Genomic DNA, 21425 nt, shown 5'->3' with positions numbered 1-21425 from the left:
GTCATAAATAGTCATGAGGACTCCTTCATGTTCATGACAGCATCGCGTCAGTCTTATTAACAGCCCTTCAACTCAAGTGTTACCAGGTTTGTTTCTTTTATTGGGTCTTTCAACTTTTTATGCCTGAAAACTAAAAGTACACTTTCGTTAGGAATTAACTAAACAGTAAAGGGACCTTTAAACGTTGAAGTTGGTGTGTTTCTTGGTCTTAATTGTGCTTTTGTTCACAAATTAAATTTAAAAAATAATTCATTAATCCCAAGGAGAAGTAAAATGTTTTTGTGACTCATATTACCCACGGTTCTTCAAAGAGTTGCTGTCGATACTGATGACAGGAAGGGTGTCCCGTAGTGGTCTGTATTATAGCAGCTCAGAAAACTTTTTTTTGTTGTTGTTTCCTAAAGAGGGTTCACAATTTTCTTGATTTTATGAAGAATCATTTTTTTTGCACCATCATCTCCAGATGTTCCTCAGTAGTCTCCAGAACAGAACCAGAACCTTGTTACTCAGAAGAGATTACTCTCTCGAAATATATGCAGCATCCAGCAGTATCAGAGTATGGGAAGTTGACACAAAGGTCATTAAACTTTTAAAAGTGACAAATTAATGTCAGGGCTTTGTTAAATTTACTCTACAGTGCAGTGATGTCTCCCCCAAATACAGTCAAATGTTTTCTGGACCTGGTTAGTACCTGGAGGTGATTCTCCAGTACATTTACTACAGCTACGGGAACTTCATCTGTAAATGTGACCATAAACAAATACAAGAAAACGGAGAAATGGTAATAAAAAACAACAACAACAACAACAAAAACAAACTATGCCAGTAAGTGATTCTCTAGAACGACAGATGGTTCGTTTTAAGCTGCATCTTGATTGCAAGAAAAACACTCATTACTGCTTGGGAACAAATATGCAAATATTTTACTTTGTATAAAAGAGCTGCATCATTAACACCAGTTGCTCCGTGTGCTATCGCACACCGGCCAATTTGGCCAAGTTTATTTCTTGAACTGAACCCCTACGGTAAAAGGCCAACGCAACTTCCTGATTGCCAGTTTTTTTTTTTTCTTTCTCACCGGGAACATGCCAACCCCCTGGCAGTCAGATCCTGTAAAAACCGGAATGCTGTTTGTGCAGCACATTCTTCCTTTAACGTGCTTGTTTTGGCAGAAGATCCATAAGGTTTGCTCGTGATGAGGGATTTGATGAGATTTCGGAAGGATTCTCTCCTCGCTTCCCTTCAGTTTCAGACTGATATTTTAAAAAACAATAATCTAAAGAAAATGAGCATGACTGTAAAAGTTGCGTGAAATAGGACTGAGAGAGAATTGTGTGACCTGTCACCACCAGTGCACAGTGACCTGTGGACAAGGTCTGCGCTACAGGGTGGTTTTATGCATCGATCACAGAGGGATCCACGCCGGAGGCTGCAACCCAACCACCAAACCCCACATCAAGGAGGAGTGTCTGGTTGCAGTGCCGTGCTACAAATCCATAGGTGGGAAATGTCGCACTACACTGAGCAGCTTTTGTCCTTTTTCTTTGTGGTTTCACGCAATGTTAAGCGGATCTGTGCAATTTGCTCCAGACACGCTCCCTATTGAGGCGAAGCCTGTCTGGCAGAAACAGGCCATTGAGCTGGAGGAGGAAGTGACTGCGACCGAGGAGCCAACGTAAGTACCGACCATAAGCATGAGCAAACGCTGAATGAGGTTCTAGAGAACAATTTAATTTGATTCTTGCAAAAGTATCCATGCACCTTGTATCATTTCACAATTTCTCACATCACATCTACGAACTTCAGCGTGTTTTTGTTTTGATTTTATGCGATAAACCAACACAAAATTAATAAGACACATGTTGAATCTTATTGCTAACACTCTAGTTGGCTTCATGTTATATGTGGCGATATAACACCCGCAACATGATATAACATGAAGTCAGTTGCATGTCAATTGACGTAATCAATTGTCCGTGTTGGCTTCACATTTTAATTAATGTAAAGCCAACAATTATAATTGTTACCAATTTCCAGCCATTTAAAGATGGCGGCATTCACAATACATTGTCTTTTTTCACTCCATTTTCCTTTACTTTCTTGTTTCCTTCTTTCCTTGAGTCCTACCTCTTTCCTTCCTTTCCCACAGTTTCAGTTTTCAAAGAAATCTTTGAATCTCTAAATGAAAATTTGTATTTTACAGTGTAAAATAATTGCTAAAGACGGTGAACTCTGGGAAAAAAGCAGCGGGTTTTCACAGGACAAACGTGTAAAAACCTTTTTGGCCCTGGAAAACCAGCTGAGATTAAATGATGCTCAGCTGGGCTCTATTTACTAGTCAGATCACATCTGAAAGCATTTTGACTGGACTGGATTTTATTTGGGGCTACATGCGTAAAGGAGCATAAATACAAATGAACAACACACTTTTCAGGGAGTTATTTGTAAAAAAAAAACCAAAAAAAAAACATGTAATTTCCACTCAACAATTATGCACCACTGTGTGTCAGTCAGTCACATAAAATACAAATAAAAAGATAATAAAATGTGAAAAGTAACTCCCAAATCTACGGCTAGATTCACAAACGTTTTGTCGGCTGAACTGGACCAAAAAAGGTTTTAGGTGTGATTATAATCTCAAATTTGCTGGTTCCAGTTTTGCTCAGAAGCCGAAAAAAAAACTGGCAGGATCTCGTCTTAAAAGAAAAATATACTTTAGTAACATAAAATTTCTCCACATGGGTAAAATAAAGCAGAAGTAATTTCAAAGGCACACACAGTTTCAACAACATTTTCCGAGCTTAGAGCAACAGACCAACCTGGAGGTCAAATTGAAGTGGACAGGTCTGGGTGCCGCCATGAAACCACCACAGTATCACTGTTGTGTTCGTGTCAGCGCCGATTTCCATCAAGCTCGGTGTCTGAGCAGTCGTCAGAACCTTTCGCCCGCGCGACTGCAAATACCTCCTGGGTGCCTAATCTGTGTGTCTTGAACGTAACTGGAGGTTATTTGGGGTAAGAGGGGAAACCGAGAGTGAAGGAGACCAAACATCGTTTTTGAGAACCTGCACTTCCTTCCAGCATTACCTCAGCAAACCCCACAATCTTCCAGATGTTCTGTCCCCCGAACGTGCAACGATACGTGGATGCTGCGCATGAGTTATATTAGCAACAAGTTTCGAGCATTTTTTACGTTGACACGTCTGGATCGAGCGGCGAGTGGAGGGAGGAGTGCCAGCGCGTGTGATTTTGTTCTGTTGCAATATATATATATATAAAACATTTTTTTTGTCAAAAAGCTCATAAATAACTCTGCATAATGCACCGTCGCTCACAATCCAACAATAATATCTGCATACCACATGGGGCCTTGTTACGGATGTAGGAAGAAGGAGAAGGAAATTCCTATTTTGGACTCACTCCTGGCATGAGAAAAGTGAAACCGATTTGTCCTCCGTACCCTGGCCAAGCACATTATTTTTACTACCAGTTTATAGAATATTTCTGAAGATGGATGTTTAATCGATGTAATTAACGTGTGGCCTTGGCTGATATTACAAAAAAAAAAAAGAGAGAGAAGAAAAAAAATCTGTTGTTTCCTGCCACAAATGAATGCGGGATTGTTTTTGAACTGACAGATGTGCTTTAACAGCCCATGAAGATAAACATTTCTGCGAGCTCGCATGTTGACTTTGTTGTTCGTGTTCCAAGCTCCGACTGCGAGTGATTCATTTCGTTCGTTTGTCCAAACAAGCGCGAGTCCCCGGACGCTCGTAACGAGACGGCCTTTACTGTTATTATGAGCTCTTTATTGAGGCATCTTATAAAACAGTGTGGCGCTTTTGTGTTGCGGTCGAATGGGGGTGGAGGGGGGAGTCCTGCGCGCGAGCTGAAGCTCCTTTCATTGTGTAAATACACACTGAAATAGTTGAATAATCTGTATTCTGAGGTAAACCAGAAATTAAAACCTTTTCTTGTGGGAAAAGGAATAGCAGCTCGAATCAGATGTAGCTGTGCCAGGCACCACATTTAAATGCAATTTAGAATAACTTTGGAAAGGAGGACAATGGACGGATGTCCAATTTGTTACAATGGCAACACAGGGATACGCAGGACTGAAAGAAACACACATGCTCACATCTAAAGACAATTTAGAGGAACCAATGAACCTTACAGTCATGCTTTTGGGCTGTAAGATAACCCACGCAACACATGCATGAGGAGAACAACTCTATGCAGGAAGACCCAAAACCTTCTACTAATGGTACAGCCTGGCATGTAGCTCATTATGATTTACCAGTATCCATGAAGAAGTGTAAAAAGAAGCACCAAATGCCAGTCGGGGCCACGTCTGTTCTCAATGAAATTGTTCCCCAAGACAAAAGAAGGGATTTCAGAGTCTCCACCTCAAGTTTGAGTTTGTAGAGTGAAGATTTATTCAAGAAGTTCAAATAACTCTTCTCAGAGAACGATCAAACCGGAAGCCTATAGGAAGTTTGATCTCTGGTGTGGTCTCTTTTAACGTCCTAATTTTGTTTATTTTCGAATTCTCTAAATTCCCACTTAAAGACAAGAAGAGTTTGAATTACCCAACATGGCCCAATGCAAGGACGTCTGCTAGCATAGACTACAAACTAAGCCGTAGCATTCGGTGTCTACTTACTAACATGGTCCGTTTGCGTTCAAACACGTAGAACAGCTTGTTTTGCTAATAGCAGTTTAACACCAAATCAAAACCTCACCGTTTTCCAACTTGCAATCAGAACATACTCGACGCTGGTGTGACATCATTCTCATGGTGGCAAAATGACAATTATGCAAAACGACACCGAAGTTGTGGTTAGTGAGGAGGAATCTGTTTTCCTCGTCTGGTCGGCGCTCAACCCCGAGACGGTCTTGGTAGCAAAAAACACTCACAGAAACTTTTTACTACCACAACAGATTATTAGACAACAGCTTGGGTAGACATTACAGTAAATGCTTCACTTTTTTTTTTTTCTTTTTCTTCTCAATCACAGCAATGCTTTTGTTTTCTCTCCAAAAACAACTCCAGAGAGAAATCTAATTAAAACTAAAAAGGCTCCTTTTCAACAAGATTAATGGCTGCGATAGATATCAATGACAGGGTTATCGCATTGCGCCGGCTTCTGTTACGTTTATGGAAATGGTCTGTGTCGAAACACATGGCTCTTAACAAAGAAGATGTTTGATCTTCTTTATTACAAGAGACATGAACACTTAGCACCAAGAGCGACTTCTCAGATCAGTCTTCTTGTAAATCCAGAGTGAAGACGGGTTTTATATGTATATCTGCGCTTATTAGACCGCTTTCAAAAGTGGATGTCGTTACAAATTATGGCGCTGTAATTTTAGACCCATATAACAAAAGAGAAGTAGCCCAGCTGCTGGTTAATCCCATGAAGCTTAAATGAAATGGCACAAATCTCTCTATTCTATGTAAACATAGATGCTTAGTTCGTAGCCTGATTTTTTAAATTTATTTTTTTTGTTTGTTTGATCTTCCAGCAGACGAAAGTGTGTAATCAAACCCAACACTTTGCTAAAGCCAAATGTATTTAAAGACCAAGTGGGGTTCAGTTTTACACTTGTATTGCTACATCAGCTCCAGTTGTTGTAAACTGGAGTTTGAGGATTTCCTCTCCACTCCCTCATGACAAACCAAGATGATATTAGACGATGTCACTCAAGAACAGGGCTACATTTTTTAAAACTGAGCGGCACAAGCATGAACCACGGGTATTTGCGAAGGAAACGAGTTAAATATTTTCTACATTTTCTACATCTGTGTTGTCCTCCTGCAGCTTCGTTCCTGGTCCCTGGCAGCCCTGCAGCAGAACGTGCGGAGCTGGGACCCAGCAGCGGACGGTCAAGTGCCAGGTGTTGCTGTCTTTCTCCCAGACCGTTGCCGACCTGCCCGACGACGAGTGCGAGGGGGAAAAACCCGACTCGGTCCAGCCGTGTTATCGCAAACCCTGCTCGGGAGAGCTCGGTCACGGGGACGAAAATGGAGAAGAGGAGGAGCCGCGACGTGGCGGGGACCTGCTTGACTGGGAGTACGAGGGATTTACCGAGTGCTCAGAGAGCTGCGGAGGAGGTACGGATCTTAATTTGTCTCCAAGATGCACAACGACTCAGGACAAAAATTAAAAAGTAAACTTTATTAATCAAATGCTGACACCTCTCCCTCGCCAAAAAACCCCAAATAATCAAAGTGTTTAGGGTTTTATTCCCTAAAGTCTGAGAATAATGTAGAAAAAAAAAAACTAAACTTGATTAGGAAATATTAATCAATCGATCTGACCTGCCTGTGTCCTTCTCTGCGGCTCACACATATTTCCTGTATAGATAGTCTTTGTAGAACAAATGCTCACTTCATCCTTTGAGGATGAGGAACTATTTAAAACAACAAGTAGAAACTCAGACGTCGTTGAAAGATGTTTTCATTGAACATTTTATTATTAATCCTAACTGCGACCCAGTGAACATGGCTGCTCCTGCTGTCTATAATTCATAAAAGCCCCATTCGGGTCTCTGAAGTGGCCCGGTTTATTTTAGTGGAACATCAAATGAATGCAGTATTAGAAAGTAGATGACTAAAGCCATGCCAAAATTGGCTTTGAGAAAGTAAACACCACATTTAACCTTAAAGGTCGTAAGTCCCCATCGCTCACAGCAGCAGTAAAAGCTGTCCCGCACTGAAACGGTTTCCCCAAACATCCTGTCAACACAAGCCAAGGCTTACTTTAATCTCCCCATGTCCACATCCAGCATAGTCACAAATTTATTTCTGCACACAGGCATTTGCCAGTGCCTGTGTGTGTGTGCATACACTCCCCGAAACTCAAGTAGTGGGCATTGGAGGATGGTTACAGAGACGTATCTCATGTCAAAAACACATCCCCAGGGCTGTGCTTCTGTGGACCATCACACCACCGTGGCGCTCGAAGTGCCTCCTTTATGCTTGCATTGGATTACTTTTAATATGAGCTTAAATTACTCTTAAAATTGAGCCATGTCATTGTGTATTTATGGTGCTCTTATGTCTGGATTTTGTCACTGGAGAGTTTATTTCCAGTCATCCTTGCTGCTCCAAATACAGACACAATAAAAAGAAACTATACCGTCTTCAGTTCCAAGGTTTTACATATATGAGGCCATTTGGTTTGCAACAGAGCTTACTTTCAATTAAAAAAAAACATATATATAAAAAAGCTACCATTATGTATTTAAAAGGAAAAATATAGACCACATAAATGGAGTATGGCCTACAGGCACAGCAGCAAAGAACATGATGCAGTGAAGGTAACGTAAATGTTTTTAGATGCAACATTACTAAAGAAAGAGAAAAATGTAACAAATAAGACAACTGAAGACAAATTTCTGCAGATGAAATGCAACCTAGTATTAGCTCTGCAGCACACTTAGGGTGGATGGATGGGTGGTTTTGTCTAGAACAATCATCACTGTGAGCTGATCATACCTGGGAATTAAAGCCGTAAATATTTAGCATTTTTAATGAGTCACATTTAAAATGATTAACTCCTTGTGCTTTTTTGACTGTGCACTCTTTATGAGATAAATACATTTTGCATTTCCATTGCAAACTCAACATGCAACTTCTTTCATACTCCAAGCAACCTTTCTATAAAACAATCAGAGCAGTGAAAGGCAGATCGGGACTGGGCTACATTCTGGTCCGGGTGACCCACATTATGACGACTTAAGCTTTTTGTATCCACAAAGTCTTGAACTTAGCTTGGAAAAATCACGAGTCTGTGTTCAAACTGTCGTCGTCAAAGATCCTGCCATCAAGAAAGCGAGACTGTCAAACCGCCATCATGAAAAGCACCTTCCTTTTTGTGTGTGAAGAGTGAAAGAGGGGGAAGAGAACGCCTCACACCAAATGTGTGCCTTCATACATAAAGAAACTTAATATTAACATATGCAAAACGGCATTCCTTGCCATGAAAAGCAATTCAAAATCAGGTTATTTGCTCCTCTTCATGCTTTTATATGTTGTCAAAATGCAGGTGTGCAGGAAGCTGTGATCATTTGCCTGAACAAGCAGACCAGGGAGGCAGCAGACCAAAGCCGGTGTGTGAGTTCCCGTCGGCCCCCTCCGCTCCTCCAGGACTGTAACATCCACCTCTGCCCGCCGAGGTACAGTAAAACCCCACCAATCAGAAGGCTTGGTCACCACCACCAGGTTTCTTTAAGAGTTGTTTGTAATGGCTTGAGCACAGACGTCAAATTAGACTTTAATGAATGCAATAAAAGTAAAGAGGAAATTACTTTTTTTTTTTTTTTTTGGTGGAAAATGGGATTTGGCAAAATATAAGAAAAGAAATATTAATTAAAACTGAAGTGGACTGAAACTGAAGTGGGATCTTGTACTCATTAAGCAGCCTGCCAAGTGCACATTCTTCCAAACTATGCAATATTTGGTGCTCATGTGCCATTCTTCTTGAGTCGCAGTGCTTTATAGCGTCAGACACGTGAAGAAACTCTAAACAAAAAAAACAAACAAAAAAACATCATGTGAATCAATTCATCTTGATTGAGATGGCGGAATGGTTTTTAATTGTTCCTAACTTTCAGCATTATTCCAGCCTAATTAAATACCAGCTGAGCCAATTAAATCACAATGCAGATGACTTGGATCTTGGTGATGCTGAGGCAGAATGACAGAGACGAATGGTTGCATCACTTCTGACAGGAAATTAAAGCCTTGAGAAACAAGGTTGGAATCTGACGCACCGAGATCCGAGGTCAGCGGTTCGGCAGCATACCTAGGAAATATTAAAACTGTCCTCAGAAGAACTTTCTGGACTGTTGCCAGACGTGTTGCTGTAGAAATCTGGAAGATTTCATTTTGCGAAGTCAGGTTAAGTTACTCTGCGACTTATCCGACTGGAAAAATCGAGGGGAAGCTTCTCTGTGGTTGAGACTCTCAAAAACTTGAGCTTTTAATCTTTGATAAGCAGCAAAAGTCCTGCACCTACAAGAACAACACAATAAATTAGACTGTTACTCATATCTGAAATGTTGTTATATTTATTGAGGAAAGTTGATATTACATATTTGAGATTTTTAATGGTAATCGGATTTTGTACTTCAAACAAAATAGGTTAATTAACTCAAATATTAAGCTGTGAAGCCACATGCTGTTCAACATATCTAAATCTTGGCTAAACAGTACGCGGATTCTGTGGCAGGCCACATGTTTCAAGTTAACACCGTGGACATTGTCGGTCGCTCCGCCACTTCTACTCTTGTCCGAAAACTCAGAGGCTTGCAGCCTGACCTTGCCTGTTTTTCCAAGCTTTTAGTCTTGTTTTCACGCACAACAAACGCTGCATTGGACCTGTTTCTTTTGGCCATTTGCTCCCTCCCTCAGGCCCCCTCACCCTCTCATAATAAGCTGCACTCTTTGGATAGTGTTCCCTCTGAGGGGAAACGGCCATTAGATTTAGTTTGTACCGGTCCATGAACAACTTTCATTCCCATTCCGCTTCTCGATCCTGGATTCTTAAACAAACACAAGGTTTTGAAGTATCACTCAGTCTGTCAAACCAAAAGTAGAGTTGCTGCAGTGTTGGACGGAGGCTACAACCTCAAAAGCCGGAGCAAGTTGCCGGATTACGCCCTAAAATTGGACTAAATTCAAAGTTAACTTTGAAGCCGAGTTTATGGTTCAGTTCAGAATGACTATTGACGGCAACATTAAATTATTCCCCATGTGCACTTGAAAAATGTAAATGAATTGTTGCATAAGACCTACATAGACATTACTGAACACTGTGAGAATTTTGTGTCATTCTGCTTGTCATGAATTTAATTTCCATTATTTTTCATATTGATGCATGAGTAAAGCTCACATAGGGACAAAAAATAAATAAATAATAAATAAATGAATAACTGATCTCCAACGTAATTTGTGTGCACACAGGCTTGACTATGTACTGTATGTAAAAGTAAAGGTTTCAATTTTAAATAACTTAGTCCGGCTTTTTAAAGCAGTACTCCACCTATGATGGCCCTAATGCCAAAAACAACCATAAAATGTATTTATTTGTATAACACATTTCAGCAGCAAGGCGGTTCAAGGTGAAATAACTCTTTTTTTTGTGAAGATCCCAAACCATTTTACTAAATTATGGCCTAAAATTATTTGGTTCTGGTTTGATAATTCTATGTGTTTTAAATCTGGAAAAGAGATGATCAGAAAAAGTGCAAATGTCTTAAAAAGCAGTCAATTAGCTTTTTTTTTTTTTTTATATCTAATCACATGCTAAAACCGGGTTTAAGTCTATAGGTCAAAAGTTCATTAACAAACTATATTTTTTATTTTTAAAATTCTGTAACGGTATAAAACAACCAGATTTTTCTTTAGTCCTTAAGCAAAGTGTTGCATCACATGTGTTGAATCTACAGGCCACAACAGTAGAAGAATAATCATTTTCAGATGTTCAGAAAATACAATAGTGTAACAAACTATAAAATTTTAAAGTTTGTTACAGTGCAAAATAAGCAAGTCAAGGTTTAATATTTTACATTTTGCACTATAAGGGTGCGTTCACACTGCAGCCTGAAGTGACCCAATTCTGATTTTTTTTGACGTAATGCGACCTGTATCCGATCTTTTCATGGCAGTGTGAACAGCACAGGTCGGATTCTTTTTCTAATGTGACCCATATCCGATACGTATCCGATTCAAATGCGACCTAACGTCCAGGTCGCAGTCATCCGAACTGAACGTCACTGTTTCTCAACAAATCTCACTATTCTGTGCAAGTGGGAAGAAAAACAACAACGATGACAGACTATAATCAGGATTAAGTTGTTAATATGCTGCTCCGGCCAGACAACAACTTCAAATATGTAAGCTAAGCTCCACCGTTAGCCTCCATGTTTACTTCCGCAAACACTGATCACTTCTTCTTTTCATGGCGGTTGGCAGAACACTGAGAACGCTGACGCTATTGCGCCCTCTACTGCGCATGCGGGACACTTTCAGGTCGTTTGCCCGTTTACACTGCAGAACGCATACAGGTCGCTTTTACTGGCAGTGTGAACGGCCCCGGCAAAAAAATCGGAATTGGGTCACTTGTGCCAACCCTAGACAATATTGTGCAAGAGCTAGTTCTTAGTTCAGTTCACACCATTGAAACTTAATTACTTCATTATTTTAGGTCACGACATGAACAGCCGTAGTTCCCGTTCATTTGCATCCGATATCATTTTAGAAAGAAAAAAGTCAGTGATGTCATTTCTCAGTTAACATCTAGTTTTTTGTTTCCGTCCTGTTCTCTTTGCTAACATAAGCCATAATAGGTTAATGTAGCCAAAGTGAAAATGTGATCATTAATAGGTCCGAGCAGAGACAGAGATTTGTTTTGCTGCTGTTGTGATCCATGCACGCCTGCACAAATATGCACACAGCAGTCACCAAGCTGTTACCTTTGAGGGAAAAAGCTGCATTGTTAACTTTAAAGTTCCACAAAACGTTGACAGTATTCAGCCTTAAAGAAATCTCTTCTGCTCAATGTCATTTCCACAGGTGGGAAGCAGGGCAGTGGAGCTCATGCTCTACCACGTGTGGTGTTGGTCTGATGACGCGGACTGTGACCTGCACACACCGACCCTCTCCGAACAGCAACTACTCTGCGGTTTTAAAAGATGAAATGTGTCAGAAGCCCAAACCAAGTCCTTTCCAAGCCTGTAACCGCTTTGACTGCCCTCCCACATGGGACGCACGCGACTGGGGCCAGGTAAAGGACATAACGTTGCGTGTTTGCCATAAAACATGCCTGATCCTGACCATGTTTCTTGTACTTTGCGCCAGAACCTCAGCATTATTGTCTCTGCAGTGCTCCCAGACTTGTGGTGGTGGAGTCCAGAAAAGACAAGTGTTTTGCAAACAGAGGCTGGCGGACGGCAGTATCCTCGAGCTTCCTGACACCTTTTGTCCATCCAGGGCTCCTGATAACCAGCGTCCATGTGGCAGGCAGGATTGCCCACCTCAGTGGGTCACTGCTGACTGGTCTCAGGTAGCTAATCCTCTGACCTTAAGTAACTATTTAACTTATCTAAGTGATCCTTCTCCTAATTTGCGTCATCATTTTTGGATATAGTGTTCAGTAACCTGTGGAAACGGCATTCAGACTCTGCAAGCTGTCTGCAGGAAGCAGGGAGAAAATGGACAATATAGTATTGTTAATTCAATAAACTGTTCCATGATAGCCCGTCCCATCAGGATCCGCTCATGCTTTCTCAGGCACTGCGAAGGTAAGCGAAACACTGTTTGGGTCTCTTCAGGTTGTTGCTACTACCAAGGCATGTCAAAATGAAAGGCATCCTAGAAACTAAACAAGAATGTAAATCAGGCTTTGTGTAGTGATAACAAGACATAATTCTCACCCAAAACTCTATAGAAATACTAATGTGACTTTCGAAATACATCTCAGATTCCCCAAAACCTGATGCCACCATACTTGGCCAGAGGAAAGTTTACATCCAGTGGAAGAAGTCCAAGAAGCTGCAGCTGGTTGTCGGTGGTTATGCATACCTCATACCCTGGACGACGTTGATCCTCCGCTGCCCAACACGCAACATCCGTAAGGGCCACATTCAGTGGCTTAAAGAAGGGAAACCCCTGGTGAACCGCCCTCAGTTTTCCATCAAATCCCAAGGATTTCTGAAGATTCAGCAGGTCCATCCAACTGATGCTGGGATCTACACGTGCACCGCAGGCTCTGCACGAGAACATTTTGTCCTACACATCCTCGGCAGCAAAAAAAAGCTTGCAGTTCCAGAGTCATGGTTGAATAAAAGTGGGCAACACAAGACTGCGCGTCCAGGTATAACCTCAACTAGAGGCACAATGCAGGAGCTACCCATACCCCTCAATAAATACGACAGCCTTGTAGAGCGCATGCTGGAGCTTAAAGGTTATTACCACAATAAAAAATACCTTGCTGACAAACCTTACTCAAGTGAAAAGAACAAGTTGACTCTGGAGAATGACGGGACTAACGCTGATTCTCCGATTCCGGCTATGCTTGTTTCCGACAGCATTAAGTTAGATGAGCTCATGCGCAACCTCTCTGAAGGCTTTGGAAGACAACAAGGGGAACATTTCATCATGCAGTTCCTTAGTGAAATTGCAACGACGCAAGGAGACGCCGACGAATCTACCGTTCACCCGCCAGATGGTGCAGAATCCTCCACAAATGGACCAACCCTTTACAAGCCAAACCTCAAAACCCACATTTCAAGAGCTGGGAGTCCAGAGTTTATACAACAGCCTAAAAAGACGACTGTGTCGCCTCAGTCTGAGGTGGTTTTTCATATTGGGACACCGGTTTTCTTGCGGAAACCAGTTGCCTCTTTGGAGTTGAGGTGTCACCCTGTCGGGAACCCTCAACCATCTCTCATGTGGACAAAAAATGGAAACCAGTTGCACTTTGATAGCAGGTATGAACTAACCCTCACTTGGAATTGTTATGCAAGTTTCACACCAAGCTGCAGATATTTTTATTTTATTTTTTTTTTAAATACAGAGTTGGCCTTTCAGCCTCTGGCTCACTGAGGATCCAGTCTCCAGGTAAAGAAGACGAGGGTCTGTACACATGCACTGCCAGAAATCGTCATGGAAGTACAACTTTGTCATCTTGGCTGCGGATTACAAGTAAAGTCCTTTTTCGGATTTTAATTTGCACACAGCAAAGAGAAATATTTTCTAAGAACCCTTGACTTCTTTATGCGACACAAACAGCCAAACTTTGGTTGGAAACAATTGTTCTCTTTGGGGGTTTTTCTGAATGACTGAAAATAAGAAGATAGCAGCAACACAGTTGAATTACAATGATTCGAGTTGTAAATTCAAGCCTGACAACTTCTACAATCACGGTGAAAATTTGTATTTGCACTATATGTGTTGGTTTAAAGTTGACTAGAACCTTTGGAAATTTGCAGAAACCTAATCTGAAGACTTTTCAAGCTTTTTCTTTTATTTAGTTTCTGCATAGCAAGACCCTTGAAAGGTTCCTTTCCAACACAATCAAACTTAATAGGACTTTTGTGCTAGAAGATATCTAAAACCATCACTCTGACTTTGCTCTGAACAGTTTTGGAAACCAAGAAAACAAATAATAAGGTCAGTATTGGCATAATGTCAGGTCTAGTTTGTCCTCTTCTAGATTATTATAGTCCAGTTTACAGTAACGCGTGTTGTTCTTTTGTGGTTCGGGCTTAGAGGTTCTGGGAAAAGCTTTCTCCCAGCTGAGAAACGCACAGACACAAGAGCGACCGCAGACACGCACGTTGACTGAGCTTTCACTTAACATCTGGCTGAGTCAGTGACGAGGAATGTCCGGTTTCATGTCAGAATTTGGGTCGTCTCTGAACTGCGTGGACCTTTGTCTTCTGAAAAGCAAGATCAGTCGCAAAGTGACTGAATCCTCATCAAAGCGCCGCCACTGAGGATTTCCTGACTTTGCTGAACCCTTCCTCCCCATGCGGTAGCAATTACAGATTCCAGGCAATGAATCAGAGAAGATCAACTCGGCATATCCCGTCCAGCTAATCTAAATGGAAGGGATAAAGAGGTCTAAAAGTGGTTAAAAATGGCTCAACCTTATTTTCCTTATATTTTACTTCAGATTCTATTAAAGGCAGTGTAATTGGGGTATTTCAGGAGCTTTTTATAGAAGACAATGCTGGGTTTGGGGGGGAAAAGAGGAGCAGCTTCCAGAAGAATTTTGGAAAATGCTGTCTCTGACTATCAGAGATTCAAAATCTAAGAGTTAGAAAGACGTATTGTTTTCAATGAAAAGAAATAAAAAACTTTACATTCCATATAACATTCCTGGTTCTGTTTGTTGCTTTCAGGTTTGTAGATCTTTGAAAATAAATCTCAATTATTTGTCCAGGTAGTAAAGAAAGAAGCTGTTTCCGTGGTAACTACACCCACCAACCTTGTGTTGAGAGGACAAACAGCAGCCAGTCAGGCGGCCTTTGCAGAGGACAAGGCTGCCCCCTCAGGTCGGTTACTGTCACTACATGTTTGATTGACTTTCTTGTCAATTTAATTTACCTCAATTTTGTTAAGTGCTTTACTCTTCAATTGAATTCAATCTGTTCAATATAAGTTAGTTCAGCTCATTTCAGTTCAATTTAATTTCCTTAGATCAGATGATTATATGATGGATTGACTCTGAAGAAATATATACTTTGGAATTCAATTGAATCAAATTTGTTTCAGTTCAGTTCAAAAATTATTTCCTTTCGGTTCACTTCACCTCATGTAATTATTTTAATTTAAATCACTTCAATCAGTCAAAGTCAATTACGTTCAAATAATATAAGTTCATTGCAGTCCAGTTCATTTCAAATGAACTGGATTCAGTTAAATCCAATTTAATGCAATTCAGTTTAGTTCAGTTACTCCAGTTCAGTTCACTGAACTTCAATTTTTCAGTTAAATCAAATCAAATCAAATTAGATTTTATTTGTATGGCACATTTCAGCAGCAAGGCATTTCAAATGCTTCACATCATTACAAACACAGTTTATAACAGAGTCAGTTCAACATAAATATCATAAAGCACCACAAGTGAAGCTTTTCTAGACTTTATTATATATTGAGATCCAGAGCCAATCATATACAGTTCAGCTCTGTCAAAATGATACAGCAATGATGTAATAGAGAAGGTACAGTTTGTTAAGCACATGGTTTTCTAGGTAGAAAATATTATGTTTACTCTTCATTTCTTTTCTTTGAGCATATAAACATATACTTGGGACAAATTAAAAAAAAAAAAAAAGGAGACGTGCAAACAATCTGTAAATTTTCTATTTTCCTTCCAGCTTGGCTAGATGGCGAGTGGATACATGGGCGCCATGCTCTGCCTCCTGCGGTGGGGGATCGCAGACTAGACGTGTTCGTTGCATGATGGGTGCTGAGGGCAGTTTAAGAGAAGTACAAACCAGGCATTGCCTTGGAAAAGGGAAGAAACCATCCAGTAGCAGGTTCTGCAACATTTTGCCCTGTGCCAGATGGATCACAAGTTCCTGGGGACTAGTGAGTATTCCCATGTAGCACACCTTTTTTTTTTTTTTTTTGTTAGTTTCCAAGAAAGTCGCCAAAAAATTTCAATCTGACGTAATTTCAGTGTCACGGCCGGTGTGTGGGTCCCAGTTTGGCTACGCAGCATCGAGACGTTCACTGCAAAGACACGAACGGTACCAAAGTTTCCTACAGGACGTGTCAAGGCTTCAGGAGGTAAACGGGAGTTCAGGTTACAAGCCTCTGTTCTCTTAGAACCGATTTTAATCAAACGCCTCGTATCTATCCATCTATCTATCGCTGTAGGCCCAGCTCAGTGAGAAACTGCTCCACAGATGCGTGCTTCCTTTACTGGTACGTGGGGCCGTGGACACAGTGCACAGCCTCCTGCGGCCGACACGGTTTCCAATCCCGTCAGGTGACCTGCAAACACCGTCGAACGGGCAGGACGACGCGGGATCACCACTGCATGTGGAGACCTCGGCCTTCCAGCTGGCAGCGCTGCAACATGCTGTCTTGTGGCAGAGGTGAGATTTTTTATTTTTACTTTAAATGATAAGACGCTGTGAAATATTTGTGTGATTTTCTCAGTTTAAATGTAGTTCAAAGTCATTTTAAACGGTCAAATATAAAAACAAACGGCGTGACGAATGGCAGTGTGGGATTTGAAGCTGTTAAAATGTTTAAAGCAGATGCAAACAGGACAGACCAAACCTCGCCTCTGTTTCCGTGCATCCTAACTCATCTTTCAATTTATGATTCCACCAGTTATCTCCTCTGGTCCTCTTTGCAAGTCAGATATTGAATATCATTATTACTCTGCAATTTATTTCCAAATCAGACCATATCGTCTGTGTTTTCAGCTTACTTTCTTGTCATAAATTCAGTAAAAGACACATTTCCCCATTTTTCACCGTCCTTTGAGCTGACAACACTGGTTGATGCAAGTTTATAATCAAAATGTTTGCCTCTTTTGTCATGATTTATTGTGGCACCTTCTCAAAAGTGGTTCACCAAATACTTCTGATGTTACGCTTATTTTCCACTCCATCTATGATTTACTAGATAGTGAGCTTGTTGCTAAACATACGTCACATTTTTCAGTGTTTTTGTTATAAAACTGTCCAGAAATGTATGAAAAAATTCAAGCTTTCCATGTTTTCGGGGTTTTTTTCTTTTCTTTTTTTTCATAAGTTTCTCTGTGAAATTTTGATATTGAACTGTTGGAGGGGTGAAGGGTTCCCCTTTAGATTCTCACCGAGAGTATAAAGCATGGTACGGATACCCCACTGACCGCAACGCGAGAAGAAAGAGTTTGCAAACTATGTTTATGACTCTGAATATCACTTCTGCGGTTAGTTTAGGGAACTCTTGCATGACAAAGCCAACTTTGTGAAACTCCTAAAATCATTTAATGTTTCAAAATCACATATGTTGGCATTTACAGTTCCTGTCAGAAGTTTATATACATTTCTGGCAGGAACTGTAAATGCCAACGTATGTTGTTGTGTTCAGGGCCTTGAAATAATGGATTTGAACCAAATACTCTCAATGGATTTTGCAAACAACAACGGGTTTGTATGAGTTTCTCCAGTCAATTTCATAGCCAGCAACAAACATCTAGCAAATTATTGAGTATTTTTTTGCTGTTGATTGGTTGCATAAACTTTCATTTGAAAAATAGTTTTTACATTTTTCAGAGTTAGCTACTAGCTAACTCTGAAAAGTTAGCTAGCAGTTAGCTAACTTTTCAGTTTTTTTGAAACTCTGAAAAGTTAGCTGACTAGATCTTCAACTGGCTAGATCAAAGGCAGTTGAAGTAGATCAACTGGCTTTGATCTACTTCAAAGCCAGTTTTGATGTTTTTTGGGGATCACTGTCCTGTGTTTCAGACATTTATTTGCTGATTTGAGTTCAAGTTGTAATTTTTCCCTCCTCTTTGTGCAATTTATGCTGGTGGCAAAACTTTCCCTCATCATCGCACTGCACCCCAGTGTACTTCAAACATCCAGTACTGCTGGTCTCTGTGGCCTAACAGCTCAATGTTAGTCTTGGTTTCCTCAGAGGGCCATTTGTCCATGTAGGAAGCTGGAAATTTCAGTCAAGCTTGAAAATTTTGATAGTTTTTACGTTGAGGTCAAACGTTCTTCCCCCCAGTAGAGGACACTGGTGTTCCAACAGTTTCCTTCTTCATAGCAGACTTGAGTTTTGCCAATACTTGGATTTTTCTGGACATCCACATCAGCTTCCTTTCTTGTCTGGGGAAAGTTTGGGTCAGATTGAAACTTGGATTCTGTTGGACGATTAGACATTTTGGTGCTAAGCTTTGTGTTATTCTCACACCTGTTGCTGCTCAGTACTTGATCCTCTACTTTTCAATCATTCTTGGCTGTTTTCCATTGTTCCATGGTTTCTCTTCCTGCTTGTGGCCACCTGCAAGGCTTTGTTATAAAATGTATCTGCTTCTGCTTCCCAGAAGCAACAATTCTGACAAAACCTATTGTTGGATTAGATAAAACAGACTTATGATGGGATAGGCTGTTATGTAGAAATATAAAATGCAGTTTCAAAATGATTACCTCACCCTTTTACTGGAAAAAATTACTCAAACCGACCTGGCTTTATCGGCTGAAACTGTACGTAAACTTCTGATTGACACCGAACACACTAACCTAAGTCTTTCCTGCTGCTCCTGATTGCGTAATGACGAGCAATAATTGTTTTCCACTGCGTATTCCAGCAGAGGAGTGCCGTGACAGCACGAGGTACTGCGAGAGCGTCCGCCAGCTGGAGCTCTGCCCGCTGCAGCAATTCAAGAGCCGCTGCTGCCACTCCTGCAGGAAAACCTGAGGGACGCGGGGGACGAGGCGGGACGAGGCGTGTGGAGAGCTCGGACAGGTCGGGGGAAAGGGGGGATTGGATCGGTCCTAAAAATGGCAGGAACTCGACACCCACAGCCGTTTCTTCTGTGGGCCGTCTGAGATGAGAGTTGCTGAGTGGGTGAGGAATGTTTGTCTCATGCCCAGAGTGTGGATGACTATTCCTCCTTGAGGATGTCATGTGCTTGGTTTGAACTTGAGAGCTTACGAAAGACGGGCGGCCTTAAATGAAAGCTTCAGTTTCAATTCTTCCTATTTTTGTCTGTTTTTTTTTTTAAATGGAAAAGTTCACACTAATAGATTTCCTTCAAAGTTGCGCAAACCTGAGATGAGTTACCACTGTGAAAAATTGTAAAAGGAGGTGATAACATTGTCCCTGAAAGAGGAACTACAGACAGTGATGCACTGACTGACCCGTCCACCCAGCGATTAGACTGCTGTCAGTTTAGGAATTTTATCACTGCACCAAAGTCAAGCAATGGAAATACGGCTGATTTTATACAAACAGACAACCAGTTTTCACACAGTCGTCTTTATATTTAACTTTTTATATTACCTCACTGCCAAGAATTACCAGCAAACCCATTAGCTTACTTATTAGCTTAAGTAGTGTGCCGTCTTGAGGATGCTTTTGTTTAAAATTAAAGCAGTAGTGATGCTTCTAATAAAATGGAAATAAAGCAAATATATGACAATGTAATTAGTTTCAGCCATCAGTGAATGAAATTGTAACCCTTTCTGTCTTTTTGGGTGACCATCTGTTTGCAGGATTTCAGGTGAATCCTGCAAAATAGAAAGTAGAGAGCAATAAAAAGAAAGTGATCCCCTGCAGAGGTTTGCACTAAGGGCTGTACATGATGGGACTAAAGCGAACAAATGTTTTTCGAGACAAAATACATATATTTTTGCACTATTAACTCGTCAAAGTCCTTGTTAAAAACATGGCTTGCAAAGTTTTTTTTTTTTTTTTGTCTTTATTTTGTTCTTAGAGTAAAACTGTTTATATGTTTTTGTGTAATATTTCATGAAAAGTTGTTCAAAATGTTCCTCTAACCACTAAAGTGTTTTGTCTAAACATAGAAATTCCCTTCTTACAGCGCCCTCCGTGTTTATTGGGTACGTCGGAAAAGACGTGAAACTTAGCTGAAAAAATAAAATGAAATATCCGGCTTTTAATTTGAGTACATTTTTTTTTTTTTCTGTTTTGAAATCAATGTGTTTGAGAAAATCACTAGGCCCATATCAATTTTAAAAAAAAAAGTTTTTGAAGCATTTTTTAAGTGTCTACTTTGGGTTTATTTATGTGCCTAGGTAGTTTTCAAATAATAGCCAAATATTTCCTGTCTCTCTGAAGTACAAAAATGACAATACTTCTATTGTGCACTCTTCAAAATGGGGAAAGGAGAATAAAAGAAGTTTGTTTTGATCACAGTAAGTAAGAAAAGATCTCAGAAAAACAAATGACTGCCACTCGTAGCATGTCTACATCAAATAATCAGAGCAATAAACGGTTTCAACTTCCACGTTGCACTTCTTCAACTGGAGTGCTAATAAATGCGAAGGGTGCTGTGTCTCCTACAAACAAGTTAACGGATTTCACTTTTTCTGAAAAGTACCTAGCGTTTGTGAACTCTTTAATCAGGTTTCACTTTTAATTTGTGGACATTTGAAAACGACGTCACACTGACAATGTCGATAATGTGAAGTGTTGCTGGTTATTACTAATGGGAACTTAAAGGAACTGTTTATAGTTAACCACAGTTTCATAGAGGTTGTTGATGAGCGGGGTTTGCACTTTTAGCTTAGTGGATACAAAATGAGTCATCATTTACGCCGGGGGGTATGAGGTGTGGATATTATTTTTTTTATGTAACAAGAGAAAATCGTCACTAAATGTTGCTCATGGTCTTAAGTTATGTACATATTTTTGTTGTTCATTTTTCTTTATTATTTATTTTCATGAGTTTTCATCTACATTTTTATTCTTTTTTTTTTCTGGGTTGGTGTTTTATGACGTTGATTTTTTTCCCCCCCCACTGATTGTATTCTTCTGCATGCAGGGGGAACCTCTGCTGGTGACTCTTTGTGTTATGATTTTGTTGCGAAATAAAGCGAAATACGTTCCTTTTTAAAAATTTGAGTGCGTGTCTCTCTCTCTAACAATAAAAATCTTGTCTGCATTATTGAGTTTGAGTGAATTTTAAAGCAGAAAAAAAGTTTTACCTGGCTTACCTGCAACCCTGATCCAAAACACGTGTCAGATCAGCTTTTAACAACAAAATAACACATAAACCGGAACAAGCAGGTCTTTCGAAACGTTACTGTCATCATTTTCATATTCATTATGTCAGAGGTACTTCTACTTCCTATTTCTGCTGTTTAAAATATGCAGCCATCTCTCTCTCAGACATTAGAGGAAATATCAACACACCAGCTTCAGCTTCATCAGAAATAGC

At 40.4% G+C, this 21425-nt stretch overlaps 1 protein-coding gene across 2 annotated transcripts in view; it reads left to right on the top strand.

Annotated features, from left to right (window-relative positions):
• The window catches only part of adamtsl3 (ADAMTS like 3), a 38089-nt gene extending 16985 nt beyond the window's left edge, over positions 1-21104 (top strand). Inside the window, exons 12-25 of one of the 2 annotated variants that reach the window (XM_088016243.1) lie at positions 1353-1500; positions 1591-1675; positions 5823-6115; positions 8052-8181; positions 11582-11792; positions 11892-12071; positions 12156-12309; positions 12489-13497; positions 13584-13711; positions 14955-15066; positions 15892-16105; positions 16197-16306; positions 16397-16617; positions 18831-21104. In XM_088016243.1, the coding sequence (XP_087872369.1) occupies positions 1353-1500; positions 1591-1675; positions 5823-6115; positions 8052-8181; positions 11582-11792; positions 11892-12071; positions 12156-12309; positions 12489-13497; positions 13584-13711; positions 14955-15066; positions 15892-16105; positions 16197-16306; positions 16397-16617; positions 18831-18940 (3105 nt within the window). In that variant the 3' untranslated portion in view covers positions 18941-21104. The remainder of the gene's footprint in view (positions 1-1352; positions 1501-1590; positions 1676-5822; positions 6116-8051; positions 8182-11581; positions 11793-11891; positions 12072-12155; positions 12310-12488; positions 13498-13583; positions 13712-14954; positions 15067-15891; positions 16106-16196; positions 16307-16396; positions 16618-18830) is intronic. The other variant, XM_088016242.1, reaches the window with a different exon arrangement.
• Positions 21105-21425: the final 321 nt, after the last annotated feature.

The sequence above is a fragment of the Poecilia mexicana genome, unplaced genomic scaffold (genome assembly GCF_051168715.1).
Source record: "Poecilia mexicana isolate PSO_F unplaced genomic scaffold, ASM5116871v1 scaffold_18, whole genome shotgun sequence".
Taxonomy (NCBI): domain Eukaryota; kingdom Metazoa; phylum Chordata; class Actinopteri; order Cyprinodontiformes; family Poeciliidae; genus Poecilia; species Poecilia mexicana.
This window is presented reverse-complemented; position numbering and strand designations above follow the sequence as displayed.